The 26482-nt window shown below is 42.2% G+C and overlaps 1 protein-coding gene across 1 annotated transcript in view; it reads left to right on the top strand.

The window, feature by feature from the left end:
• The first annotated feature begins 222 nt into the window (after positions 1-222).
• Positions 223-26482, top strand: part of arid5b (AT-rich interaction domain 5B) — a 75005-nt gene continuing 48745 nt past the window's right edge. Inside the window, exons 1-3 of the mRNA XM_020096580.2 lie at positions 223-450; positions 792-1046; positions 11572-11806. Of these exons, the coding sequence (XP_019952139.1) occupies positions 430-450; positions 792-1046; positions 11572-11806 (511 nt within the window). The 5' untranslated portion in view covers positions 223-429. The remainder of the gene's footprint in view (positions 451-791; positions 1047-11571; positions 11807-26482) is intronic.

Consider the following 26482-nt stretch of genomic DNA (forward strand, 5'->3'; position numbering starts at 1 on the left):
AAGACACGTATCCACAGAGAAACGCTTTAACGCGGAATAATGGCACACATCCGTCCTTTCGAGGCAGGGAAATGATTGAAAATTGTTTTTTTCTGTCTAAAAACACAACAAATAATCACTCACGATTAAAAATGACGAGTCTGTTTATAGTTACATGATAATATTTGGTCCAAACACGTGATTACCCGCAATATAAATGCGCCAAAAAATCTGAATCACAGATTTCCGCCTTTAAATTTGCACAATGGGTTTACACGATGACTCCTGAAGGGTGTTTACTCTGGAAACGTATTTTTTCCACCTCTCGCTTTGGATTATACTCGATGTTTGAAACTCCACAGACGTGTGTTCCTTGCAGGACCTTCGGCAATCCATTCAAGCCAGCAAGTTTGGAGAGCGTGTTGAGTTTAATCAATTCATAACGTCGAGATGGAGCCGAACTCACTGAAGGTAACGTTTGTTATCAACCGTCGAATTGTTTGATTCTCGCTCTGCGCTCATCGTCGCCTTCCGACAAAATGTTCTCATGTGTCTGATCCTAAAAAACTTTTACACTCTGCGTCTCATTCGACCACATCTGTGTCTTATGTTGACCATCTAAAAATAGTTAGCCTGCATGATACTAATTGTGCGCAGAAAAACGGAGAATTCTTCAATGTGGATATTCGCCAGCCGTGCGTAATTACGCACGGTGGTTTTTGAAAATGTTTGTGCCAAACATATGATTTGTTTACAAAATGAGTTGATAAAATCCATTCATTAATCTCTCTCGTTTGTGTTTTCCTCCACAGTGGGTGGGCTCGTCTTGCGGTTTACATGGACCATATATATTCTATAAAGCCTTTAAATTTAACCGGGACAGCAAACCGAGGATTCTGTCTCTCGGAGACTTCTTCTTCGTCAGATGTAAACCGGAGGATCCTATTTGCATAGCGGAGCTTCAGCTGCTCTGGGAGGAAAGAACAAGCAAGCAACTTTTATCAAGCTCCAAACTTTATTTTCTACCCAAGGATACTCCCCAGGGACGGACAGTCGCTCATGGAGAGGTAGGACTGTTAATCGCCTGATGAATAATCACGCGTAATGTGTGTGAATTGTCTTTAATCGTGTCTTGTTCCTGTTCCTGTTTACGAGCATTTTTCATGAACTGCATCTTTACGGCTGGCTGCTGGTGAATCTGCCGTGACGTTCAGAAACGCATGTATGGATGTTGACATTGATGTGTCCGGGCAGTGAAGGGACTGACCTACAGGCACTATTTTGTTCTCCGGTCTTCCTTGAGCCTGTTTGTCTATTGTGGTGTCAACTGCTGAATGTGCACTTGTCCAGCTGCGCTCAATAAGGCTGCCGCTGCGCTCTATGGGGTTAATTGTGTTATAAAGGGGGAAAATCCGCAAGAATCCTGCGCCCGGGCTCTTTCGTTTCATTTCTCTGGGTGAAGCGTGTCAAATGCTGACATATGGGCGGAAATTGCGAAACGATAATGAATGCATGGGATCAATGTGGCTCAGATCGCTCGGTGAGATAGTTACTGGATATGTTGTAATGCCGCCTGATGTTGAAAGAGGCAGAGCTCTGGTAATAAAGCGGAGCTGAGCCAGCGCCGACACGTTTTAACTCCTCTCCACGCTTTGCATATTTTTCCATGTGGACATTTCCACTCCCGACAATGTGAGACGGCCCTTGTGTTACATTAAGACGTTGTTGTTGGCACAGGGAGCTAATGGCTATGATTGACCGTCGCCATATGTGGCGCGTGTGATCCGGTTACATTGAATGGCATTACTCTGATCTTTTTTCTTTTTTTTTTTTTTACAAATGATGATCTGTTCCCTCAGATTTTCTTCATCCAGCGACAGCAGCGCTTTAATTACTGCTCTGCGCCTCTGATCACCGGCGGCTGCACGGACACGACTCTGTGCTCTTATATTGTTTATGGGGAAGGACAAAGCCGTGTTTGTACTTGACTCTTCCGCTGATGGTTTACTTACATTCTTTCCTCTTGAGTAATAGAGTGGCTATCACATTTCCCTTTCATGAGGAAGATGGCTATTTATGGCCATTTGTGGCAGGATTCCTCCATGAGCGGGTATCATCTCCCGAAGCCTTCCTCGCTTTAGCCTTTAACACGCTGCAATTATTTAGTAATTACTTTGAGTGCATGCATCGCCGGTTCTGAGGCCACACTTGCGCAACGACTTGTCAACTCCGCCCCTTTCCCAAAGACTTATTTGCATTGCAAAGTGCTTACATTCCACTCCATTGGTTAAATCTACCAGCAGAGCTGCACTGCCAATGCAAATGAATTATTATTCTCCAACAATTAAGGACAGAAAGTGAATCACACTACAGCTGCAGTTGGACTATTAGATAACAGTGTGAAAACATAAGAGGAATGCAAGTGAATGAATTGTCTCACACTTGTATCACAGCACTTAATCCTGCACATACAATGTTCTAAAAACAAACTGGGACATAAAGTGAGGCACAGGATCATTGTAGTTTGTGTATGAGGTTACGTAAGATGAGTACAAGTCATTCACCCACATGAATTATGCAGTAACTGGTGTTGCAGCACAATCCCTCAAATGTAAATGAAATGTTCACCATCAATTAAAGACAAAGTGAAGCACGGGTTCATTGTGCTGCTGTAGATTGAGTCTGAGGTTACATGAGAAGAATTAAAAGTCATTTACTGAAATATGTAGCAACTTGCATCACAGCACAATCCTGTAAATACAAATAGAATATTCTCATTACAATGCACAGACTCAAAATACTGCTGTAGTTTATTTATAAGATGACATAAGAAGAATTAAAGTCATTAATTATGTAGCAACTTGCAAATGCTTCTGAAATATTCTCAAGAGATTAAGGGCATAAAGTGAAGCACAGGACCAGACTCCAGCTGTAGTTTATCAGACAACAGCGAGGAAACCTTGGAGGAGTATAAATCATTGAAATGCATTTATTATCGGATAATCCTGCAATCTCAAACAAATTGGGACATAATGAAAAGTACAGGATCATAGTTCCACTGCTGCGTATTACATACATGGGAAGAATAACAGTCATTTACCTGCATGAATTATGTAGCAGCTTCCATTACAGCTCACAGTCCTGCATGTGAAATCTTCTCAAGCAAGAATCATGCTTCTGCTGTATTTTGTGTATTAGGGAACACAAGAAGAATGCAAGTCATTTACCCACATGAATTATGTAGAAATTTGCGTCACAGCACAATCCTGCAAACACAAGCGACACAAGCTCTTACTCAATAAACTATCTCTTCTTCTTCTTACTTTGAAGTTGCACTGTGATTATACAAGAGGCTAGACCCATAAAGTGGTATCATTCAGGGGATGATATGTTTAAGTGTTTGGAAGGTGCCTGCAGGCTGATCTCGATCAAAAGCCTCGTCGAACTCCCTGCTCTCAGCGAATCGGACGACTTACTGTATATTACACGGTGGAAATTGCCCTGACAACTTAAAGTCACTTTATGACCTTCACTGAGCCCATTCAGATTCTCGCTGACTTTGCCCCACAACACTAATCTGCACCGCATGAGTCAGCCAGGAGTGCTTACAGATGCAACCCGTAATCCAAAAAACAAACAGGAAGGGTGAACCAGCCTCGGAGAGCTGTGATATTAAAACAGGCTGGCTGTTAAAGCCTGCGCCCGGGTGACGTACGTGTGAAAGGATCATTTTATATTCACTCTTTTAGGTGTTTTATTAAGCAGTTTATTAACCTCACATTAGTCATATTTCTCCAAGGCTCTGGTTGCTTAATGTGCAGAGAGTTACCCCGAACTGTAAATCTGTAATTGACTGGCTGAAAATCAGGAGTTCAAATTAGCCCAGTGACTCATGCTGATTTGAACTTGATAACTTGGAGCTCTCAGGAAGTGTGCTGTGTTCTCACAACCAGCACACACCGCGTCATGAGGTAAAGCCACAGCTCAGTATCAACGAGGCTCATGACATTTATTCTTAGATCGAGTTTGATTTACTCTTGATTTTCTTCTTTTTCTTCACTCAACGTGAAACAGAAACAGTTTGGGACACTTGACTTGTATAAAGCAGCCGGTGCAGCGTGATCGCACCTCTTATCCTGTAGATAACTATTATCTTAAGCCTGAAGCCAATATCCTTCAAATACCTCAACTCCTCCCCCCCCCTATAGACATTACAGCTGTATATTGAACCAGCTCCACAGAAGTGGATTACTGATTCACTCGTGTTCTCAGTGCTGAGATATGATGTAATTTCCTGGTTATTTCTCAGGTATTTGTTTGCTCTCAGCCTCTCCTGCGCCGTGTGTTTGCCTTATTTTGCTGCGCTGTGCAGCCACAAGAGGAACCAACCCATGACCTACTGTGCTTGTTTTTCTTCTGTCAAAGGGTTGGAGGTCAATTCCTTTTAAACGCAGCCAGCTTTAAATGCAGTCAGCTCCGGGGTGGAAATAAAAATAGTGATTCATTGAATAAACCTCGCTCTCGGCGCTGGCGTTTGCTGGATGGCTGACGAACACATCCAGATAAAACTGTATTAATCTATTTATACTGAGTTAATTATTAAGTCCATATGTGGAGTTGCCTCCATTTTTCATTGTATCTCAGCCTGACAAGCAGTGTTTACCCCCACCAGTTGAGTTCTGCTTGCTCTTTAAATAGGCTTTGTGTCGAGTTGCTCACCCATTATGACAAACCCTCTATTGGGGCCTCCGCTCTATTTGTCTGCCTGCAAACTGCCACCGACTAAACAGTCACATGTGTTTTAAAACTCATTGAGTGACACATTATTTCTTCTCACTCCAAATGGCCTGCCTCTCCTGCTGGTGTGCTGCTCGCCAGCTGTAATACTTTCTGTTTTTCGGAGAGAGGAGAGAGCTGTTGTAGATAACAACTCGCCGCATACAACACCCACTTATTGTATAGTCTGCTTCAGGCAGTTAATTGCTTATGCTTATCTTATATTATATATACCCCACTTTACTGCAAACACAGCGAGGGGCTCTTAATGGGAATCAACAACCTCTGAGAATATTTCTGGATCATGTTATATTAATGTGCTATTATCATCACCTCTGATTTCATCTGACCTCTCTTCTCCTCTATTCTGTCCCTGTAGCTGACAAGGCTTTGGCGTGCACACGCACACACACACACACACACACACACACACAGTGACAGGCTGGGGACTGCAGCAGTAGGCCAGTATTGATTGCTGTGGAAAACACTTTGGCATGTGTCCAGAGCCATTTCTTCGGTTCACGGCAGTCGTCCATGCATGTGTTTCAGTGCTTGGAAAGCCAGCTTGTAGGGAAATTAGATTGTATTCATTTGCTGCTTCTTTGATTTTTCCTCAGGGAGAAACCCTGAATGGGTAATTCAGGCATCTGGGATGCTAGTTGAGTTAAGTGTAAGTGGCTCAGATATGCAAGCAGCATTTTGATGGATAAGGTCGTTCTGCTGAATGACTGGAGTGTAAATGTGATATGGCGCATTTATATACTGATCTTTATTATCCATACTGATCTCTGGTCTTGGCCGGTCTGTGCATTATACCAAATCTCCCCATTCACACAACAATGGCAGGAATTTAGAGGTGGTGTGGGGGGGTGGGGGTGAGTGTGCGTTTGTGGCGTGCACGTGTGCCTCCTCCTGCTGCAGAACAAGTCATTAACTCTGAACACTGCCCTCCAGTGAATTCCTCACCATTGCTGAAATAGCATGTAAATTATTACCAGCTTTTTAGGATAGTGTAATTTAAAACCTTTAAAATGGAATACCCAGGACTTCAAAGGCTATAAAAAACCCTACTAACATTTCCCACCGGTTTAGGAGTTGTCATTCCCGTCCTTCACAATCTTCTGACTCTTTTTCACCCAAACTCTTTTGTATCTTCGTAGCCAGCAGTAATGATATGTTGCAGCAGCAACGCCTGGTTTGTCAACAGGCCGGAGACGTTTGCTGCTCTTCGGCTCGGTTTTTTCCACTTTGTCATTGACTAACCACTTGTACAGGCAAACATTTGCCTTGATGCATGACTCCAGCGCCCCCAGCTACAGTGGATCGTTATTATAACCTTTGAGGAGAATGTAGCCACAGATGAGAAACTCTTCCTTAATACTCCAGCCAATATTTTTCATTCTTAACTGTGGTGTACCATCTTGCTTTTTTGTTTGTTTTTTGTCTGTGTGTGTGTGTGTGTGTGTGTATATATGGTAGAGTGTGTGTGTGTGTGTGTGCATTTGCTAAAATACAAGGGTACAAAGCTGCAGTGATTCCAGGGAGCTGACGCAGCTTTTTGCGTGGTGTCACCTTACATGATGGATGCCTCTCCCACTTTCTCGAAAGGCTTTTGAAAACTCCTGTTATCTCGCTATTTTTCTCTGTCATTATGACCGCGCCAGAATGCAAAGTTCATATATCACCGAGGCTCATGTTAGAGCAATCTCTTAATGGAATCGGTGAATAAAAGATGAGTTCAGCGCCCCGCAGATAGTACAGCAACTTTTATGCATATGAATAAACTGCATGCATTAAGTGCCAGAACATTATGTACAATAATTCTCACCTTTTAAATGCTGTACCTTGAACTCTATCTCGTCTTGAGGCAGTCTAAAAAAAAACCCAACATATTCTAATTCAATTGTCCCTGGCTTACTCCCCAGAGCTGCTGTTTAATTCCCAGATAAGTTTGTTTTGGGACACCGAAGCCAAGGTCAGTCATGGGGAGGAGAGATAGATAATGAACTCATATTGTGTTTCATACCCTTGTTCTCTCTCTCTTTCGTTCTCTCAACCTCTCCTCTCTCTTCCTCTCTGTCTCCTCATTGTCCATGTCACCATGTCCATTACTCAATTACTAATCTCCTTTGGCCTGAGGAATTCCAGCGCTGACCTCTCGGAGGCAGCAGGCTGAAACCTTCCCAGCATGACAGGAGCAGTGTGTATGTGTGTGTGTGTGTGCATGTATGTGTGTACCCACAGTATAGAAAGACACCCACCCACTGGGAGCGTGCATCCCCTTGACTCCCAAACTGAAAGTCCTGTCCGAGCGATGCAACGCTCCGGCCCAGAACGCTGACAGTCAGGAATGTCTGCCCCACTGCTGGTGCGCAGTGGCACGGATTTCTCGTGGGGAATTGTTCGCAGCGATATGGAATATTTCAGGGTGCATTGTTTCTAATTGGATCACCGAACATAGAATTCGGAATGTCCCTTACGCTCTGTTTTGCCACCGGTACACCACCACATCCATACAAATTGAATGATATGGATTTTAGCGGGCTTAATTTCAGTGAGATTGCCGGAGTCGTGCTGCTACAGAGTTATCTACAGTTTCACAGCAGAAGTCTGTTTTTTCCACTTTGAGTCCATTATGTGCAGTCATAGCAATAAATTCGCTCGGCAGTGTTTTCGGAGATATCATGCCGCAGCAGTAATAACATGAATTATTGATGGAAGAGCGGAGACAGAGTGTAACATTCAGCAGTTAATGTGTTACCTTGCATTTTAACTCGGTCCCAGAATGAGGAGTCGGTGAGTGCGTGCGTTCATCGACACACCCGAGGTGAAATCATACCAACGCATTAAGACCTTTAGTGTAGGATCCAGAGTGTATAAATGCTCCTAATGCTTCGGCGTACGAGGTGTCAGTGAAATGACACCCGGCTGTTTGGTATGTTGCTGATGTGGAGTGTCACCTCTTGGCTATGGGCTTGCAGTCCTCTGACCTATATTATCAAGTGGCCTGCTGGCTGTGTCTGCTGCTTTGCTAAACTATAAGCCGCCTAACTCGAAACGACAGCCCAGTGTGGACGAGCGGCATTTACAGGAGAGCGAGGCCCCAAGTTTCTCTTTGAAACCCGAAAAATCCGAGTGGCGAGCAGGAGACCCCCGCCACGCCGACGAATACCACGGGAATGATTCATCTTAATAGAGAGAGGAAACAATGAGTGGATTAATTGGTTTGGCAGAAAATTAATCAGCCACAGTTTTAGTAATGGATGAATAATTTGAGTTAATTTGTTAAGCAGAAACATTGAGCTACAACTAACTAATATTCCAATTATCAACCAGTCTGTTATTGTTGAAGTCATTGATTTTGTTTAAAAATACAAGAAGAATTTCCAGTTTGAAACCTTGTAATGTGTTGTTTTGTCCAGCTAACGTCTAAAACCTCAAGATATTCACTTCACTTTCATAATACTCACATTTAATAAGTCACAAACAGAGAATTATGGGCATTTTTGTAAAAAAAACCACAACATGATTTCAATCAGCTATTGACTTAAATAGTTGGAAATTGATTAATTGATTGTCGTCGTGTCAGCTCTGCAAAAATGTCAAACGTTCACAGGTTGCAGCTTCTCACATTTCAAATATTTGCTGCTCACTTTACTTTATCTGATTGTGGATTGAGTGTCTGTGCATTTTGGACTGTTGGTTGGACACAAAGTATTGGGATCATTTTTCACTGTTGAGTCTTTATCAGCTGAAATATTAATTGAATGGACAGATGATACAGAAATGAAAATAATCACAGGGTGCGGCCCTGGTTCGGTCCAGTTCTCACTGTAGTTTGGCTGCTCTACTCTGACTCAGTTGGCTGCTTCTCAGTAACCCCTGCACATTTCTTAAGTCTACAGTATTTGCTTAAACACAAACCATAAGCCCGAGCTCAGCGTCCGGACTGAATGTGCTGTATCACGGCAGCTGAAACTGCTTGGTAAAGTAATAAATAAAACCAGAATGGCACTCAGCAGAGCGCAAGCTGCCGTCAAGGCTCAACTGTCGTCTTTAATTCAATCAAACTGCACCAAGTTACACAAACTCATAGAAATCAGTCCCCTCTGTGTTCTTCTCCATTAAGATCCTTGAATCATTTGCTGGGAAATTGGTAAAAATGTCAAAGTAAACATCCTATTTGGCAAAGTTAAAGAGAAAGATAGAAAATTCCTGGAAACGCACCAAAAATGTATTGTGCTCTTTTCTGAGCTATTCCACATCCTTTCACCAAGTTTGGTGGAAATCAGTACAATTGTTTTTGTGTAATGCTGCTAACAAACAAGTGACAAACAAACTAACAGCGATAAAAACATAACTTCCATGGCGGAGGTAAAAATAAACAGTATATGCCAAAGCTAATGGTTGAATCCTTTTATTTTTTTTCTTCGAGCCGCGGCTGAGTTCATAGACTGATTATATTCTAGACTGTGCTGACAGCTGCTGAATTGCTCTCACCTGTTGTGTTTTGGTCCTGAGCCCGAACAAGTCCCCAAACAGGATCTGTTGACACTCACACAAGGCACCGTGTCATTGGGCTGATTGATATGGAGGGAACGGCTGTGTGCTTTTAAGATTTGCTGGTGCTGCCTGGACGCTCTGGTGTGCCATTGAATTACTTGAAACGTTGCTATTTGCCTCATACATCAGCAGCAGAACATTCAGTGCATTATTTTTTCGTTTCAGATAGACTGAAGTAGAATATTTCGTGGTTTTGTTTCTCCGTGTGTGCTGTCAGTAGATTGCATCAAAGTACAGTAGCTAATTCTGCAGAGATACACAACAGTGTGTTTTTGGCTGCAGGCTGAAGTCTATTTACTGTTACTCTATATTATTCAAATGGCCTGCTTTTCTGACAGCAGGAGCGGCAGTCAGTTTTTCATTGCATGGAAAGCTGGTTACAAGCACCCGGCACCACTTGACAGCTGAAGACAGCTCATTATAAGAAGACCGAAAACCCATGTTTGATGTTTCTACTTAGTGAGGGAGGCACAGCTATATCAAGCTATCCCTCGCAGGCTTTTCCTTTATAAGGAAATACTGTCTCCAACTGGTTGGGATTTGATATGCCTGTATAGTTGCAGATGATGTGAGGAGTGAATATAGGTAATTGTACAGAGAGACTCTGAAAAGCTGTTTGTTTTTAGAAAATGGAGATGAAATAACATGAACTCATTGAAAGGATCCATTAAAACATGGGGACGCAGCATCAGATGCCAATAAAGAACTAGAACTTTGCTTTTTGAGCTCCACAAAGGAAGGTTTTTACTGCAGTGTTTTACTGCAGTTTTATTAGCTTGCATGGGTGTATTATTTTATTGCATGCACCGTCTCTATATTCATGCAGGACGTAGATGGGTGTTATTTTAATGTCAGGCCCTTTTAGGGGACATGTGTACAGGGACACAGATGCCTGCTAAATTGGAGATAACCAATGTAAACATCAGAGAAAGACTTGGAGTCTGTATTTCTGCCAGTACACATCTGTCCTCCAGATTTCCCTGTTTCTGTAATAGCCATCGTCCAGCACACCACTTCACTCTGTTGGTTACAAGCACTTCATCCATTAGCCCTTCAAATGGAAACACATTTAAGGATCTCGGCTTCCTTCCCTCTCCTTCGGACTCGTAGTTCTTTGAGCATGAGAGTTATTAAAAGACGTTGAATCAACCTCGGAGAAAAAAAAAGGTCGAAGCACACGCTGGTAAGAGAGCAAATCTTATTAAGTGAGCCAACTGAGCAGACTGAAGTATGTACACAAAACCGCCACGGCTATATTCAGCCCTCAGTGTCAGCCGTGCACGTCACCGCTATGGATTTACATTTATAGTTTCCTGACAGTGTCACATTAATTTTACTGTGTGTCAGGGAGACCACTGGCTCGCAGCTTTCTCCAGTTCATTCATTACACCCTGGCTGTAACAAATGACATTTCTCCTACTCCTCTACATGTTTGAAGGTGCAATCATAGCCAGTGTGACGTGGGATTTAAAAACCTAAAAAAAAAACCTCAGCATTCCCGGTGGATACGTGGAGCCTGAGTTCCCTAAATGCTAATCGAAAAGTCTAAAACATCTTTGTCCTCATCGACATTGATTTAACTGCTGGCGTAAATTCAATTCAGCAATCGTCCACATCATCCATATTCATGTCGCTGTAATTTACTTATATGAACATGAAGCCGTAATGCTGCTCGAGGCACATACCAATTATTTCATAAATAAGGACGTTCTCTTGTTTGTCCTGTTTCTTCGACCAACTGCAACTTTAAGCCATTTTTTAAAGTCTGTCTTGCCCAAACCTTTGTGCCTGGTTTTGTCAGCTCATGCTGCCAAACATTACTTACCCCTGTTGGAATGCAACTACATTCACTTAAGCACTTTACTTAAATGCACATGTGAGGTATTTGCTCTCTAATTTACTTCACACTCGGATTTCAGAGGTAAATATTGTCAAGTATACACTTGTCTCACATGTATGGCCACTAATGACTGTTTGGATTAAGATTTGATGTTAAATACTTAGAAAAGTTCTCTCTGCTTGGTTGCAATTATTTCTAATGCATTGTTTACAGGAAGTAATAGTTTTTTAATCTAAAAATGAAATAGTTGTTTGTAGATATCACTTTCCAGTTCTGCCTGCAGATATGTGACTTTTAGAGAAAGTTGTTAAATTCTTACATTAGTAAATGATCCATAACCTTTGCATGCTGCATATTTTCAACTCCCATCATTGTCCTGATTGTAATTGCGGTTCTGTCCTGCCTCATTTCAGCACGAGGTAATTGCAGTGTCTGAGAAGGTGATTGTTCGGCTGGAGGACCTGGTGAAGTGGACGGTACCGGACTTCTCAGGATGGGTCCACGGTCTGAAGGCAGAGCCTCTCAAGCCCTCCGTGCTCCGGGAGCTGGGGACCAACGGGAGGCGGGAGGCCCTGCACCGCTACCGGGAGAGCACCTTGACCAGCGGACTCAACTTCAAGGATGTTCAGAGAGAGAGGGCACAGCTAGGTGAGCGCCGGCAGAAACCTCTCCTTCCTCAAAGCATTTCTTCTTTCCAAAGTGTTACTGCAGTGTCTCCATCTTCTCTCTGCCGCTGTGTTGAATGTTTATGTATTTGTGTCCTGTCTCCTCCATAAATCAGCGGATTTTTATTGTCCTACGGTCGGTTTAACAAGTGCTGTCTTGACTGGAGTAATTCATCAGTATATAGTTGGTATTCCTCCCGATATAATGAGCTGAGAATCGCACTAATAGAGGCGAGCTAGAAGTAATGGCAGCGTGTCTGCCAACGCATGACCATCCTGCTGTATAATAGTTTTGTTTTCTGACTCTAGCAACGATCACATAATTCAGCTTGTAATGTCTTTAAATAATTAAGTCACATCAAACTGCAGCTCCAGCACCTCTGATACCTGCGCACCCATCAGTCCTGCTCATAATTGACTGTGTATCTCAGCAGCTTTAAGGACCATTGCGGTGTGTGTATGTGTGTGAATGGTTGTCTGGCGTATTCATCATGTGCACGGTGCCATTAACTGTCAGGGAATGTTTGATTCGTGCGCCGGGCTCTCTGGGTCTCACTGCAGTTGTGAATCGGGTCCAAAATAAAGCTGGATTGTCTCTGCTGATGACTCACCTGATGCAAATAGGAAACGCTGCCGTTTGAGTCTAATAATCAGAAAGAACATAATGTTCCCTTTGAAGCCGTTTCCCACTTATTTGCCTCTCTCTCTCTCTCTATCTCTCTCTCTCCCTCACATGGCTGTGGTGTAATGCCTAATGTTGATTAGAATGGTATAATGTAGCTTAGCCAACACGTTGGAAAAACCGTCAGAATTACAGTTCCTCTTGTCAGGTTGTAAGTTTGTATGATGGTGATTAAAGCCAGTTTTAGCTTTATGATCCTCGATTAAGTCATTTTTAATAATCACGTTTGCCTAAAGCCTACGTAGAAGTTAAACTGCCATGAAAATATTGAGCCGTCCTCAGTAGAAAACTGGTTTATTGACGACTCTTGTTCTGTTTTCTGCTCGGGCTCTTCCAGGAAGAGGAGCCATTGTGTATTTCTGTGTGCTGCTGTAATGCCCTTGATTACTCGACATTGCTTGAATCTCATACACAAAAAGGACAAGAGGATCGATAATGGAAGCTTTGTTGTTATTCCAGTAATCAATACAGTTTGATTGTGCTTGTGGGTGTGGATGTGATTGCTTGCTTTCATAAATACATTTGTCAGCCTGCTTCTTAAATGATATTATATTCCATATCACAGCTTTGTATAAATGTGCTGTTTCATCTAGATTTTATAGATTTATCTGTTGTCAGTGTAATAACCTGACGCTATTGTTGCTGAGGGTATGTGTGTGTGCGTGTATGTGAATGTGCTGCTAATGAGCGGTGCTGCCGTTAATGACTCCATCAGGCTGTTTCTAAATGCACTTGTCACTCCGATGGGACACTCCGCCAGAGAATCTGCCCACTCAGCAGAACGGGCTCAGTCTCTGGCAGGGCACCAGAGACCCACGCATGCGCACATGCTTTGATGCGCGCACACACACACACACACACACACATAAACGGAAACATGCACACATGCTACACACCAACAATCAGTGGTGTGCACTCACTTGTCCATTAGTTTGTTTGTTCACTACATCTTTGGCGTGTGTCATTTGTTGACAGTCGAACAATATGAGAGGGGCAGAGAGTTTGGGAGACAGAGAGAGAGACAGAGAGAGAGAGACAGAGAGAGAGAGACAGAGAGAGAGAGAAAGATCACTTATTCATCAAGGCAAATGCACGTTAGTCTGAGCAAGGGTTTGCATAGAAATATGAAATGTGCCACTGCAATGCTGCTGACTACCGAAATGAAATATTCATATCACAGCAGCAGATCAGATATAACGGTCCCCTTAAAGCATCCTGTAGCTGAATGTTCCTAATTCTGTGTAATATGTTGGCTCATTGACTAAACAGACTTTTTTATGATAGGGCTCTACATCTTTTTTTTCTTTTTTTTATGAACAGAATAGCCTGAAGTGGCTGCTCGCTGTATTACTTGAATGATGTATTTGCTGATTGTTATTCTCGGGCTGATCTGTAGCTATGTCGGAGGAATTGGATTGTTCCCCCATAACAGGATACTGCAGCAACACCACAAGCTGCACAGAAACACCATTGTGAGCTAAAGAGCAATAAAGTGTGCCATTGTTATCGAGGGAAACTGCGCTTTTTCCCCCCCAAGTGCATAACTTTTCCTGGCATGCTGCCAGTGTGAATTAAGAGCACTGTTATGTATTTTTGTCTCAAAGGCAACGGATGAAAAATACTACAAGACATAAGTGTCTCAAATAGCAGAATGTAAATCGTGTTGTTCTTGATCTGTGTTACACAGGGAATTACAGAGAGCGAACAAAGCTCTGCTCTGTCCACGGAAATGCAAAAAGATCCAAATCAAAGATGCACGCACAAAGTGAAGTAATTAATTACAGAAACAAGTGACCTTCACATCTGTCCTGCAGCATCCACAGCTGCGGTTCTGCAAAAGCTACGAGGCAGAGAGATGATTGGGATCATAATTCAAATGCCAACTTTATTCAGGCTTTGGGACGCACAGTTTTAAAAGAGTGGCCCACGAGGCATGAAGGCCTTTTCTCACAGTCCTTTAAAACATTAGAGAATCATCGGGGTCATCGGTCTGTTAAAGGTTTGGTCAAATAATTGGGAAAATATGCGTAATTGGTTTTATTATTAAGAATGAGATGAGATAATCAATACTGATCACGTTTTACAGCTAAAATGCAGGTTAGCTAAATGTGTGTGTTTACGCATTTCTTCTCATGTGGCGTCTTTTCTGCCAATCATGCACACAAGTCCTTCCTGTCTCATGTTTCAAAATAAGAGCCTTGTGCCTTAAAAGAATTGTTTCTGTGACTCAATCGCTTCGAAATCTTGACACAGCTTCCAACCGTTGGCATTGGGCGTCCTGCCCCTGCTCGGATACGATCATTTTCCTCAAAATACGATGGTTTTAAGCTTCTGGTACCACACGTCAACGTTTCCCATCTGGCAACGCTCCACGGATGTAACAATACAATGCGTGTGTTGCTTTATTATCATGAGTTTGATGAGATTATCTTTATCGCTCTTGGCATAACATCATGAACATAATGTAAGATAAGTGACATTGAATCCCATTAACGTGCTTAAAAAACACTTATAAATAATGAAACTGAAAACAAGTGACCCTCAAATTCCACAAGAAGAGGATAAAATATTTCCATGAGTGTGTGGAGTATTTTACAGTCCTAACATAATCTATGTAATCAAATTAATGCAAAATGTCCACTCAGTTTATCTTGTTGTGAGTATTAGAGGTTATTATTTTTAAAGTTAAAGCCACCAGGGATGTCTTGCTAGGGAAGTTTACATTCTGCCCCTCTATCTCTCCCCAGAGAACTGGCCTGATTCTTTTTTTTTTTTTCATTGCTGCCTGCTGAAATTGGTTTCTGGTCGTATACTACGAGGCAGAGCGTTGGTATCTGCTGATACTGTTTGTTGGCTTGTGCCGAGAGCCATAAATGGAAAATGATAATAAAAAAAAAAGAACACACGCACACAAAGGATGGCTCTTGCTCACAAAATAGCTCAATAGGTTTCCTGTCTTGTCTTTCTTAAATTCGAGTCCTGAGTGCGGAAAGCGCTGAGCAGATTGTGAGCTGAGATGATGTGGAGGATTATACAAGGTCACAGCCTCTGATTCCTGCATTCAAAGAACATAGAGGGAGCTCCTGACTCCTGCGCTCACCTATAGGATCATCTGCAGCTGACTCATCCCTCAGTGCTGTGAGGATCAGGGATCTGAGAAAACATTCAAACTAACCATGCAGCCTGAGAAAAAAAAATATGCAGTGGATTGCAAAATCATGAACCCTTCCACCTTGGCTTTGTGCTCCTTTTTGAAAAGCAAACAATTGACCCCATTAAATTGCAAAATAATATTATTGGTCTTTAGTTTTATCTCGAGATCAGAAATATTTCTTTTAAATACATGTTTCCTGCAGTGCTGCATATTAAAGCAGTTTGTAATTGTGCAGTTTGACCCACCATAACATCAGGCTGATGCGGAGAACTGGAGGCCGCATGATGGATTAAATATCAGGAAACATTAACATTTTCATAGAATATTCAGTAAGTGATGGTAATGAAGGTCAGTTATTATTATTCAAGGAAAGACATGTTCGTCATGCAGCTCTTTGAATGAAAAGCAGCAAATGCTACATTTTGATTGATGTTTTTCTTCCAATGTCTCCGTCAATGTCCCAAATGGACATGATAGATTTAAATTCTAAAGGCTATTTGTTGCGAGTTGTATGTTTAAAAAGAATAATTATCATTATGGATTTTTTTCTGTAATGCATAATAACTGACCTTCCTTTATTGTGTATGTTGTATATTTTAGGTGCATTGCATTAATTCCACTGGTGCTTTTGTTCCAGGTTTCCTCAACTTATATATTTTTTTCAGGAGTCATTTAGGAGCACAGCGTCTTGCTCAAGGACACTTCAGCTTGTGGTTGGAGCAGCTGATGATTAATGCGGGAGGAATCCAGATACTTCTCCAGTTGATGGTAGAGTAAAAGTTTAAGGTTAACGTTTGTCACAGTTAACCAAGAGTCAATGAGAAGCCTCAGCAGTCTGAGCTCAGCAAACTGATTGAGTGATGAGTTTATTCTGATAAACGTTGATGCCAGTATGTCAGTGACGGGCTCACCGTGGTCGATATAATATAATAAAAGCACCAAATTCTCTTTGTTTGTCTTTGTTGTGGCATTGAGGTGGACGGACATAATGAATAAAAGATAATTACCTAATTAAAGCTCATATTTGTGTCAGATAAACGAGTAAGACTTTGGATTTTGTCTAATTTCACTCACATTGGAAGCTGTTAGGAAGATATATCTTACTGGTGAGTAATTATTTATATAATTTGAATATGTAGGCTATGCAGTGACACCTGACTATTGTTTTAATACATTATTTTTAAATTGCGAACTTGTAAACCTTACAATGAGATGACTAATTTACTGCGAGCAGCTGCTCAGTTTCCTTTGTGCATTGTATCGTGCAACAATGATAGCACATTTAAAATAGACTAAATACATACATTTGATTTTGATACAGACTCGTCTTGTTAAAAGCAGCTTAGGATTAGTGTGCGGTATAAAATTGGAACACATTTATGCGATCTGAGCTAAATTTACATTTGCTGAGCCTGTAGGTCGATGAGGAACCGTACATCAGTGGAGTTTTTATTTTTTATGCCTATATTCAACACGTGGTTTGTGCCCTAAACACTTGGCTATTGGGTTCCCCTGATATCGTTGCATTTCAAGATTCCTTTCAGCCCTGTGCCCGCTTGGGGATAGAATCACTGTATTTCCCATTCTGATGCAACATTTGATCTGTATGCCAGGTTTCGCACATATGCCAGAGTTGATATTCCGACAATATTTCAGTCGGAACATTTCAATTTGATGTAGGGGGAAGATTCTGTCCCTTTTCAGAGGCTGCTCAGAGCGTCACAGATTGTTTATGCGGGTTGGTGCTGGCGATAAGGAAACAGACAGATGCTGTCTTCTCATGCTTGATTTGTCTCAGTGACAATACAGAACAATATTTGGGACTTTGAGCCACTATCACACATGAAAATGTTTTTATGTCTCGACTGCGACGTGGGAAAGGAGTAAGCGGTTCCCTGGAAAAGATAAAGCGCGCGTGCTGTGGTGTTACAGGAGTAATGGTATGTTGTGACTGTGACGGAGAAAGAATGCCGTGCTTTTGTAAGACACACCACACTGTACTCCTCCAGTCAGAATCTGTGTCAGATTGTATCGTTTACACTTGTTTGCTTTCCGCCCCTCAAACATATTCTTGCCTTCTCCGTAGAACTAATTCAACAAACTGTCCAAAATCCCCGTTTGAAGTAATTTAATTGAGTGTATGTATTGATTATGTGCCTCTCGCACCCCCCCCCCCTGTGTTTTTTTTTTAGGGGTGTGGGGGGGGGTGTTGTTATGGCGGTATCTTCTTCATTATGCTCAGACCTGTAGGAAAGAGAATCACAAGCTGTTTTTCCTCACTGATGTGCTCATATCATTAATTCCCTTCTGACTGTGGCCTGGCCGGAAGCCAGAGAATTCTAAATCTGTAAGCAGTAAATTGTGTGCTGGGGTGGAAAAATCTATTAGATGTTTGAGCATGCCTCGAATTTGAATGGGAGAACGAGAGAGAAAGACACACTGTGAGAGAGAAAGAGAGAGAGGGGAGGGAGAGAAGAGGAGAGAGGGAGGGGGGGGGACCACCCAGCACACCAGCCATATCCTGTTATGCCTCACACCGTAATCAAATTCAGCTTCTTCGAATAGCTATATTCATTAATAATTTGTGTTATTTTATTTCTGGAATGTCACATAATGTGTTTTTCGACTCGCACAAGGGAGGGAGGGGGGGGGGGGGGGGGGTCTGAAGGCTGGTGCATGGTTAAACAATGAGAATGGCCTCAGAGGAAATGAAGAGCTCCGTCTCTCCATTAGCGAGCTCTGAAACAACAGTTGTGTCTCTCCTCTCTCCATTAGTCAGGTCTGGAACAACAGAGATGCTATTGATGTGACCTCTGCCAGGCATCTTAAACAGGCAGAGAGGAAGAGTGCAGCTTCTCTCATAAGTACTACTCCATCCACCTCTAAAGAAAACCAATTTCCTCATATTTATTTAATGAAAAGCCTTAAAATCACAAGGACCCGGATTTTTTTTTTTTTAATCTCAGTTTTGTGTGTTGATTTAGAAACACTTCCCCTTTTTCTCTCTCTTAAACAAATTGCCTGCCAGTTCTCGTTACAGCCTGACTCATACTTAAGTGTTACCCAACCAGCAGCCTTTCTGGAGAGAGATTTCCGCATTTGTCTTTGTCAAAACGATGCTCATTTCAAGTATTACAGCAACATTAATATTTCAGTGCAGATTTGTCTTTTGTGCACGTCTCTCCCTGATTCGTCTCTTTCTCCCGCACAGTTTCACTCATGCTGTCAGATAGATAGATAGATACGGGTGATCCTGTGCAGCTCAGTAGGCTTTCTAGACATCACAGATTGTACAGTGAATAACTCTGCATATTTTATGAGCACGCCAGTCCATCTGCTTTATGAATGCATGTACAACTACCCTCTTCTCCTTGGACGTCCTGTGGTGCACGAGAAAGGACTTGAAAGTCAAATCAACATTAAGAAATCACGGTGGTGGAATTCAAGTTTGTACTAAAACCAATTTGAGCCACGTAATATTACTGAATATTCACACTTCATACTCTATTAGTGAGTACTGAGTACTGCATGTGGTACTTTTACTAACTTTTACATTTCTGGTGGAGGACATTTACTTATAATCAAGTGTCTATACGTTGCTTTATTTACTTAAATCAGTTTAACTTTTCCCATCATTAAATAACAATATGTCTGAATGATGTATGATTCAGTTTATTGTATTATCTTGGGGAAGTGAATCTAGAAATGTGGAGAAACACAATCGATGTCAACAAAGGATTTAGTACAAACACACAGGACACAGTGATTTATTGTGGCTCTGTTTGTGTACTTTATCAGATTGTCGTGCCTTTAAAAGATCCGGTTCTATTTCTGAATCACACCAGTGGCTTACCTTGGCTGAGCTTCTTGTTTACCTCATGGAATAAGAAATGATAAGAATAACTTGATGACATACAGTATGTGAGAATATGAGTATGAGAGTATGTGTGTGAACTAATTACAGTGCACATTAAATACCCGTCTAATTCTACCTCAGCATCACGGTGTTGTGGTGAGTGTTGTCCCAAGGTTAGAAATAAATAAATGGAATAAAGCTCCTGCAGTTGATTTCAGATCAGTTTCTCAACCTTCACTTAATATCCGTCGTCATCTGTGAGGTAGAAGTGATGCGAGGGGTCACAGAGCCACTGCTGCAGGATGAATACTGTAGTACACAGTATGGAAGATGGACTTATAGCCTTGTAGAATAACATAGTGTTCATTTCACAGCACAGAGGTAATGCATTTTTCCCGCAGTGGAACGTAATTGCAATGGAGGCTTTGATAGATTCCAGACCTTTGGTGTGTGTGTGTGTGTGTGTGTGTGTGTGTGTGTGTGTGTGTGTGTGTGTGTGTGTGTGTGTGTGTGTGTGTGTGTGTGTGTGTGTCCTTAATGCTTTCATTAAGCTGAAAAAATACAAATGACGTAATCTGTATTTGTAAAATATCTGTGTGCAGGTGGGGTAATATATTTAGTTTTCTTTGAATATATTGACTGCCAGGCGAGTCGGACGGAGCCTTGGCTACAAACAATAGATCATAGTTGCCTCTCTGTCCTCTTTCTCAATCTGTCAGTCCATTTCCTTGTTATGTACTGGCCTGAGGAGCACTTGGCGAAATGAGAGGCATTCAGCCAGTCTTGTGTTTTGTTTTTTCTCTCTCTCTCCTGATTTTCCCCTCAGCCATAACTCAGGGGAGAGCTGTTGTTTCATTCCATGTGTCAGAGCATAATATCTAAAGTTAACAATAGCCCAGTCGCAGAAACACTGTGTTACAGTAGAAGTTGGATTTGTCTCGCTGAAGGTAGTTATCGAATGTGAGAAAGAAAGATAGAGGGCTGCAGAGATGGATAAATATGGAACAAACCACCAGAATATTTCAGTGTTTGGCTTTCATGAGGAACAAATTGATTCTCGTAGCGTTTTTGATCATTTATAGCCTCGGTCTTATGACACACATATTGGCAGTCATCACTAAGACTGGCAAGTTCTTAGACAACACAAGTATTTGCCAAATAATCGCTATGATTCATGTTATTTGCCTTTCATACTACTTCTCACAGTGTATTATACTGTGCACTCAATGCATAACGGCTCTTGGACGGCTTTCATAAAATAAAATCAACAAAAAGAGAGAACATAAACAAAAAAATCTCCCCCATTGACATTTTCAGCTCTTATTCAACTTGTTTTAATCACAAGGAAAATCACAGAGAGAACTAAAAGAGTTTTTGTTTTTGGCAGGAGCCACCATGTGAACATAAATATGTTATCGCAGCTCGTAGATATTCTCCACTGAAGTTCTTATCATTGTTGTCCAATGTGAAACGCTGCCTGTTCTGAATTTGCAGTGATTACAGCAGCGGAGGTTCGCCACATCAGAGGTGACGCTCTGTAATCTGGAGGGAACGTGTTTTGAAGCCAAGCTGGTTGCACTTTATCAGAAATTACCTGCTTGTTTATCCGTAAACTATGCGTGTCACATGAATAACGCTGCAGTCTTGTGAAAGCAGTTTGTGCAGGACTGGGCTGGAGATTTTCAAACGGAGATCATTAGAGCCTCGTGGAGGGAAAGCGATTGTTAGAGGTTGTTTTATCTTCTTTTTTCTTGTGTTGGTGGTGGGACACAGAATCACAACTAATTGCACAGCAAAGCACGAGAGATAAAATCCTACAGTTTGCATTTCTGAGGTTTGCTTTTGTATCTTCACTGCGCTTTATATCCATGACGACACATAAAGAAGAAGTCTGAACAGATGGTGCAGATTTTTAATGACATATTGCTTTCTGTAAAGTCTCCCTCTGAGGCACAGACTAAACCGTCTTCCCCTTGGGGAGCGCACCGCTCTGGTTGTTATCATCCGCCGCTAATGTCACTCTTCCCTCTCGCCACATTGTCAAGTCCTTCAGCTAAATAAATGAAATGTAAATTGAGTATTGTGCTGGATATAATTATTGAGAAGGGTTCCAGTTGGCTTAACTCGACGGGCTGTTTATTTAAAGCCTTCCTCCTCCAGATCCGATGATAGAGCTAGAGAGGCAGAAAGAGAGGATCTTATATAATGACAGGAATTAACAATGGAGCCATGAATGACACCCCCACCCCAAACATCTCCAATAAACACCCCCCCTTTCTCTTTCTTGTTATAGTTTTACCATTGGGAAACATGCCTGTCCTAAATAGCCGAGTATTTTTTTTCCCTTCATTCTTTTAACAAAAACACATTAAATCATGTTTCCTTTTACGCACAGTGCGCCCTGAGAAATAAGTCTAAGTTGATAATAAGGGGCCCTTCTTTGAGGAAACACACACGGCAACTTTGATCTAGAATGGCATGTAATTCCTCGCCTGACCCAATTCCCAATCTCCTGATAAGACGTTTTTTCTCTCTCCGTCTCCTACTCTCGCTCTAACCTTCCAGCAGAACTCACTCAAACGGGAACTTGGTGTCCCATTAAAGATACATTTAAACATGTCATCCATTTCATTCTGCAGGAGGAGGCTGAAAACGCCAGCGTCTGCTTCAGGTCGAGTCGAGGAAACTCTCTCTCTCTCTGTCGTTGACAACCTCTGAGATCTCTGATCACAGCTGCTCAATTGAGTTTGTGTCGGACAGAGCCGCGTGACAAATGAGAGTGGCCGTCATAGCAGATAGAGTATCATCACCTGGGTGTAAAAGCTTTTAGGCTTGTGCGAGGCGAGGGAAAGCGACACGGCGAGGGGGGTCTCGGTTGTTTGCGCAGTCGAAAGGCAGCTGCATTTCTGCAAACCAAAAGATAGTTGATTAAATTTGCTCCCTGTGGTATTTGCACATTTCGCGTTCTTGCAGAGCAGCTTGTTTTTTTTACTCTCGGAATTGACTGCTCCGTAAGTGGATTGACCCCCAAAACCCAGCAGTAGTCTTTCATTAGTCAGGATGCAGCCGGGGAGCAGACAGCGAGCAGTGTTTAGGGCCAATCCATCACCATACAAAAGGGGATCAACATGGCACAAACTTGTCTTTCTCATCTTAAGCGACAACTTGGCCTCTAACCTCGTAGTAATCGCGGTTTCAGCTTTCCTTCCTCGTGACTGTGATAATTCTGAGGGGCCAACACTTGGTATAATTTCATCGTCGGAGCTCCTCTGATGGCTCCTTTCTTACAGGGCCCACTGTTTTTCTTTTTGTTTTGTTTTTTGATAGTAGAAAGAACCAATTTGGGTTTTTGACGAGGAGCCCGTCTGAATAATTCCTTCATGTATTACAGGACCTATTAAATGCAAACTTCTCAATCTGGCAATCAATAAGGCAGGCAGCGCTCTGTGGCCGCGTGCCAGACACATTAGGGCTGCGAGCGATGGTTGCTAGGGAGCTGAGCCTGCTCAGGGGAAAGAATGTTTAATGTAATAGAATCACATAAATCAACTGGAGGAAAGTGCTTGTGTTGTTTCTTCTCCTTCTCTCCTCTTCTCTTCTCGTCTGTTTAACTGAAAACATTTAATATGGGTGTGTGTTTTTTGAAAATGTGGTACGGCCATTTACCCCCCCCCATGCCCCCCCCGCGTCAACCACAGGAACATCTGGGATGGAATTAAGCTGAGAGAAGTTGAATTCTCTGTGTTTATGTGTGTGTGTGTGTGTTTTATGCCTGTGTGTGTTTATACACCTCTTACGAGTGTGACTTGTGTGTGTGCTTGTTTTTGTATGCATAGCTGTGTCCTCAATCCTTGCGCCGCACACTTAAATAAATTGAGGTGAAAATTATATAAACATTTTTTTTATTTTTTTTTTAATCTTTGTCACAGGCCACTGCTCCACCCGACTGAAATGAATGAGGCACTTTAGTGCTTTACTATAATTAAGAACAGGAGCCAGCATGCATGGAGGCTTCTCTCTCTCTCGCTCTCTTTCTCTTTCTGGCTCTCACGCTCTTCCTCTCTCTCTCTCTCTCTCTCTCTCTCTCTCTCTCGCTCTGCCCCCTGTTAAGTTTCAATAGAGCATTTCCTCTGGGTGTTTGTGCCCTTTTGTGAGAATATGATTCTCTTGGAAGAATTGGACAGACATTCCTGTGAATATAAAAGCCAGATATCTGTTAAAGTCACACTCCACCCATTGTATATGCGATGTTCAATATCAGATGCAAACATGTGCCTATAAGCAGCATGAATCCGTGATGATTCACAGCCGTATAGAAACTTCTCAAACCAGTCCTGCGGCACAAACAACTTCTCTCCGCCTCCTGTTTGTAACCTCAGTGATTTCCAGACAGTCATATTGAACCATGAAAGGGTTAAACACTCAGTGTCACAGTTGTCTGACAAACTGGCCTCGTACTCGTTCGTTGAAACTGCTGCTGGGTTTGTCAGATAAACATGTGATTGCTCATTAATCAAAATATCTTGTTCTGTTTGGAGACAATAGATTATTCTGCTGAAGAGTCCGCCCCCCACCCCCACATGAAAACTTTGAATGAAAAAAAGTTGTATTCATGTAATATCAAGCCTCACTTACATTTCTTTGTCATCTGGGTTTGATAACAAGATATTATGTACGATGAATTGGACGATACATCGCTATCCGAAACGTTTTACGCCCTAACATCTGCATCAGCCGACAAAAACATTAGCATTCATCCATTAGAGTCGTGTTTCCGACCATGTGATTATCATAACTCCAACATTCACTTGTCTTCCAACTCTGGTTTGGTCTCCATCAGGTCCTGAGAATAATCTGTCTGTGTAGCTGCTGCCTGTTGTTTGGTGCTGAGCCTGAAGTGCTCTGTGGGTTTTTTAGGGTTTTTTCTGCAGAAAACAGCTGCTGCTGGAAATGAGGTTTTCCAAAACAGTTACATTGTGGCTCGTGAAACCACAACAGTGCTGAGAGATGCTGAGGGGAACTACGAGCGAAGCCGTTTCACAATACACACAGTCTGTTGTTGATATAAAAATATTGATGGACGCAGCCTCAACGCATGAAGAGCTTTGTCTGACGCCCCAACAGAGAATACACTTCATTTGATTGATCGTCACTTCTTATTATTTATATACGTGACATGTTAGAATTTAATGTATGGTAATTCATTCTTCATATTGATTCCACACATGTCGACCAGTTCAGCTTGACAGTCAAACGGTTGGATTTAGGTGGCGTGTGCCTTTAAAGGGCTGAATGTGTGGGTTGTGTACATTGTGTACATTGTGTGTGAGTGTGTGTGTTTAGAGCAGCACAGCTTGCTGCTGATATGATGAACAGAGGAAAGGTGAGTCAGCGTGTGTGACTGATGCATCATTTTCAAACACAGTGTGTTATTCTAAGCAGATATATGAAGTGAAATTGACATATCATCCCATTTGCACTGAGTTATAGTGATACACTGTGTGATTACTTTGCTTTGTTTTACCCCAATGCAGTGATTTATCGGCACCGCATCCCCCCCCCGTGTGATTAATGTGGTTTTGTTTACAGCGCAGTGCTCGCTTGTAATTAGCAAAATGTTCCAGCACATTTCGTTTTAACCGAGACAGTGTAGTCATTCACAGACTGGACGAGCGATGAATCACGTAAATTCAATTAATGCACGTTATTGTTTTATGTAATTCTGTCCTCGTAGGAAACAACAAGGTTGCCTCCAGTGAGAGCTCCCGCCCCCGTGCATAATTTCCATTTGGTGTCATTGACAGATGCTGTTCCCTCTTTATTTGGTCAGGTTTCAATAACATGAAAACCAATAGCCAGATCGGGCGCCTGCTGCTGCTTCTATGGCCGCCTCTCTGTGTCACGTCCCTCCATTGAGAAGTGAGCGAGGGAGCCGGAGAGAGAGCAGAGGCGGAAGAATCAGAGATGTGTTATATATTATGAGAAGAAGTTAAATGGAAACAGGGCGACCTCGGAAATCAATACAGAGCACGGAGCCGAGAGCCTGCAGGATGGAGTGAGAATACCAAACCTCCTCCTCCCTCCCTCTGTCTTTGTCTTCTGTCCCTCTTATCTTCACTAATGCCTTTTTTTTTTAAAGCCTTTAGACAAAAAAAAAATCAAATATGAAGGGTACATTATTGGGTCTTGGTTGCACGCCTTGCCAACGCAGCGGGGGGATCCAGTAAATTCCTTGGCCGAGCAGATAATGTGGAAATGTTGACAACAGCAAATTTTGAGGCAAGTGAGTGATTTAAGGACTACAGCGGCTGACAGAGAGCAAGAGCCAGAGTAATAGTTTTCAGCTTTTTTTCCCTGCTCCTCTGTGTCAGGAGAAATGAGCACACTTGCTTGAGAGATCTTGTCAGAGCTTGTGGGCAGTTTGGATGTTTTTTTAAAGCTCAGCTGAATGTAAATGACAGTTTACATGAGTCACACTTGGTTTTTAATTAGCCGGCACAGATCTGCTTTTAACTGTCAGCAGCAGCCCTCATATTACGATTCATTCCCAGCGTTCAAAGCCACGACAGAAACTCTGCAGCTGAAGCAGGATTCAGAACTGGCTCACCCCTTGTTTATTTCCCTGTTTTGAAACTCAAGGATATCAGAGATGTTTCATGTAAAATTGCAGCTATTCATCCAGCGGAGCAGCTGCCTCAACCACAACTAATGAGTTTCATGTTGTATGCAGCATTTCTGAGATTTTGATCATGACGAGTAATTTATCGCTTGTTATGGAAGAGAAACTGGAATTTTTCCTCTGGTGTAATTACACAAAATGTGCCTTAATTCTTTCTGGTGTAATACAGCGTCAGAGCTCGTTTTCGTCAAACTTATTTCCACCCCTGCTCCTCTCACATAATCTCCTCACTTCCTTTTTTACCGAGGGGTTTTCCTCAGAGGACAAGCTTGAATATTTATCCAACAA

This window comes from Paralichthys olivaceus, chromosome 14 (genome assembly GCF_024713975.1).
Source record: "Paralichthys olivaceus isolate ysfri-2021 chromosome 14, ASM2471397v2, whole genome shotgun sequence".
In the NCBI taxonomy this organism is placed as follows: domain Eukaryota; kingdom Metazoa; phylum Chordata; class Actinopteri; order Pleuronectiformes; family Paralichthyidae; genus Paralichthys; species Paralichthys olivaceus.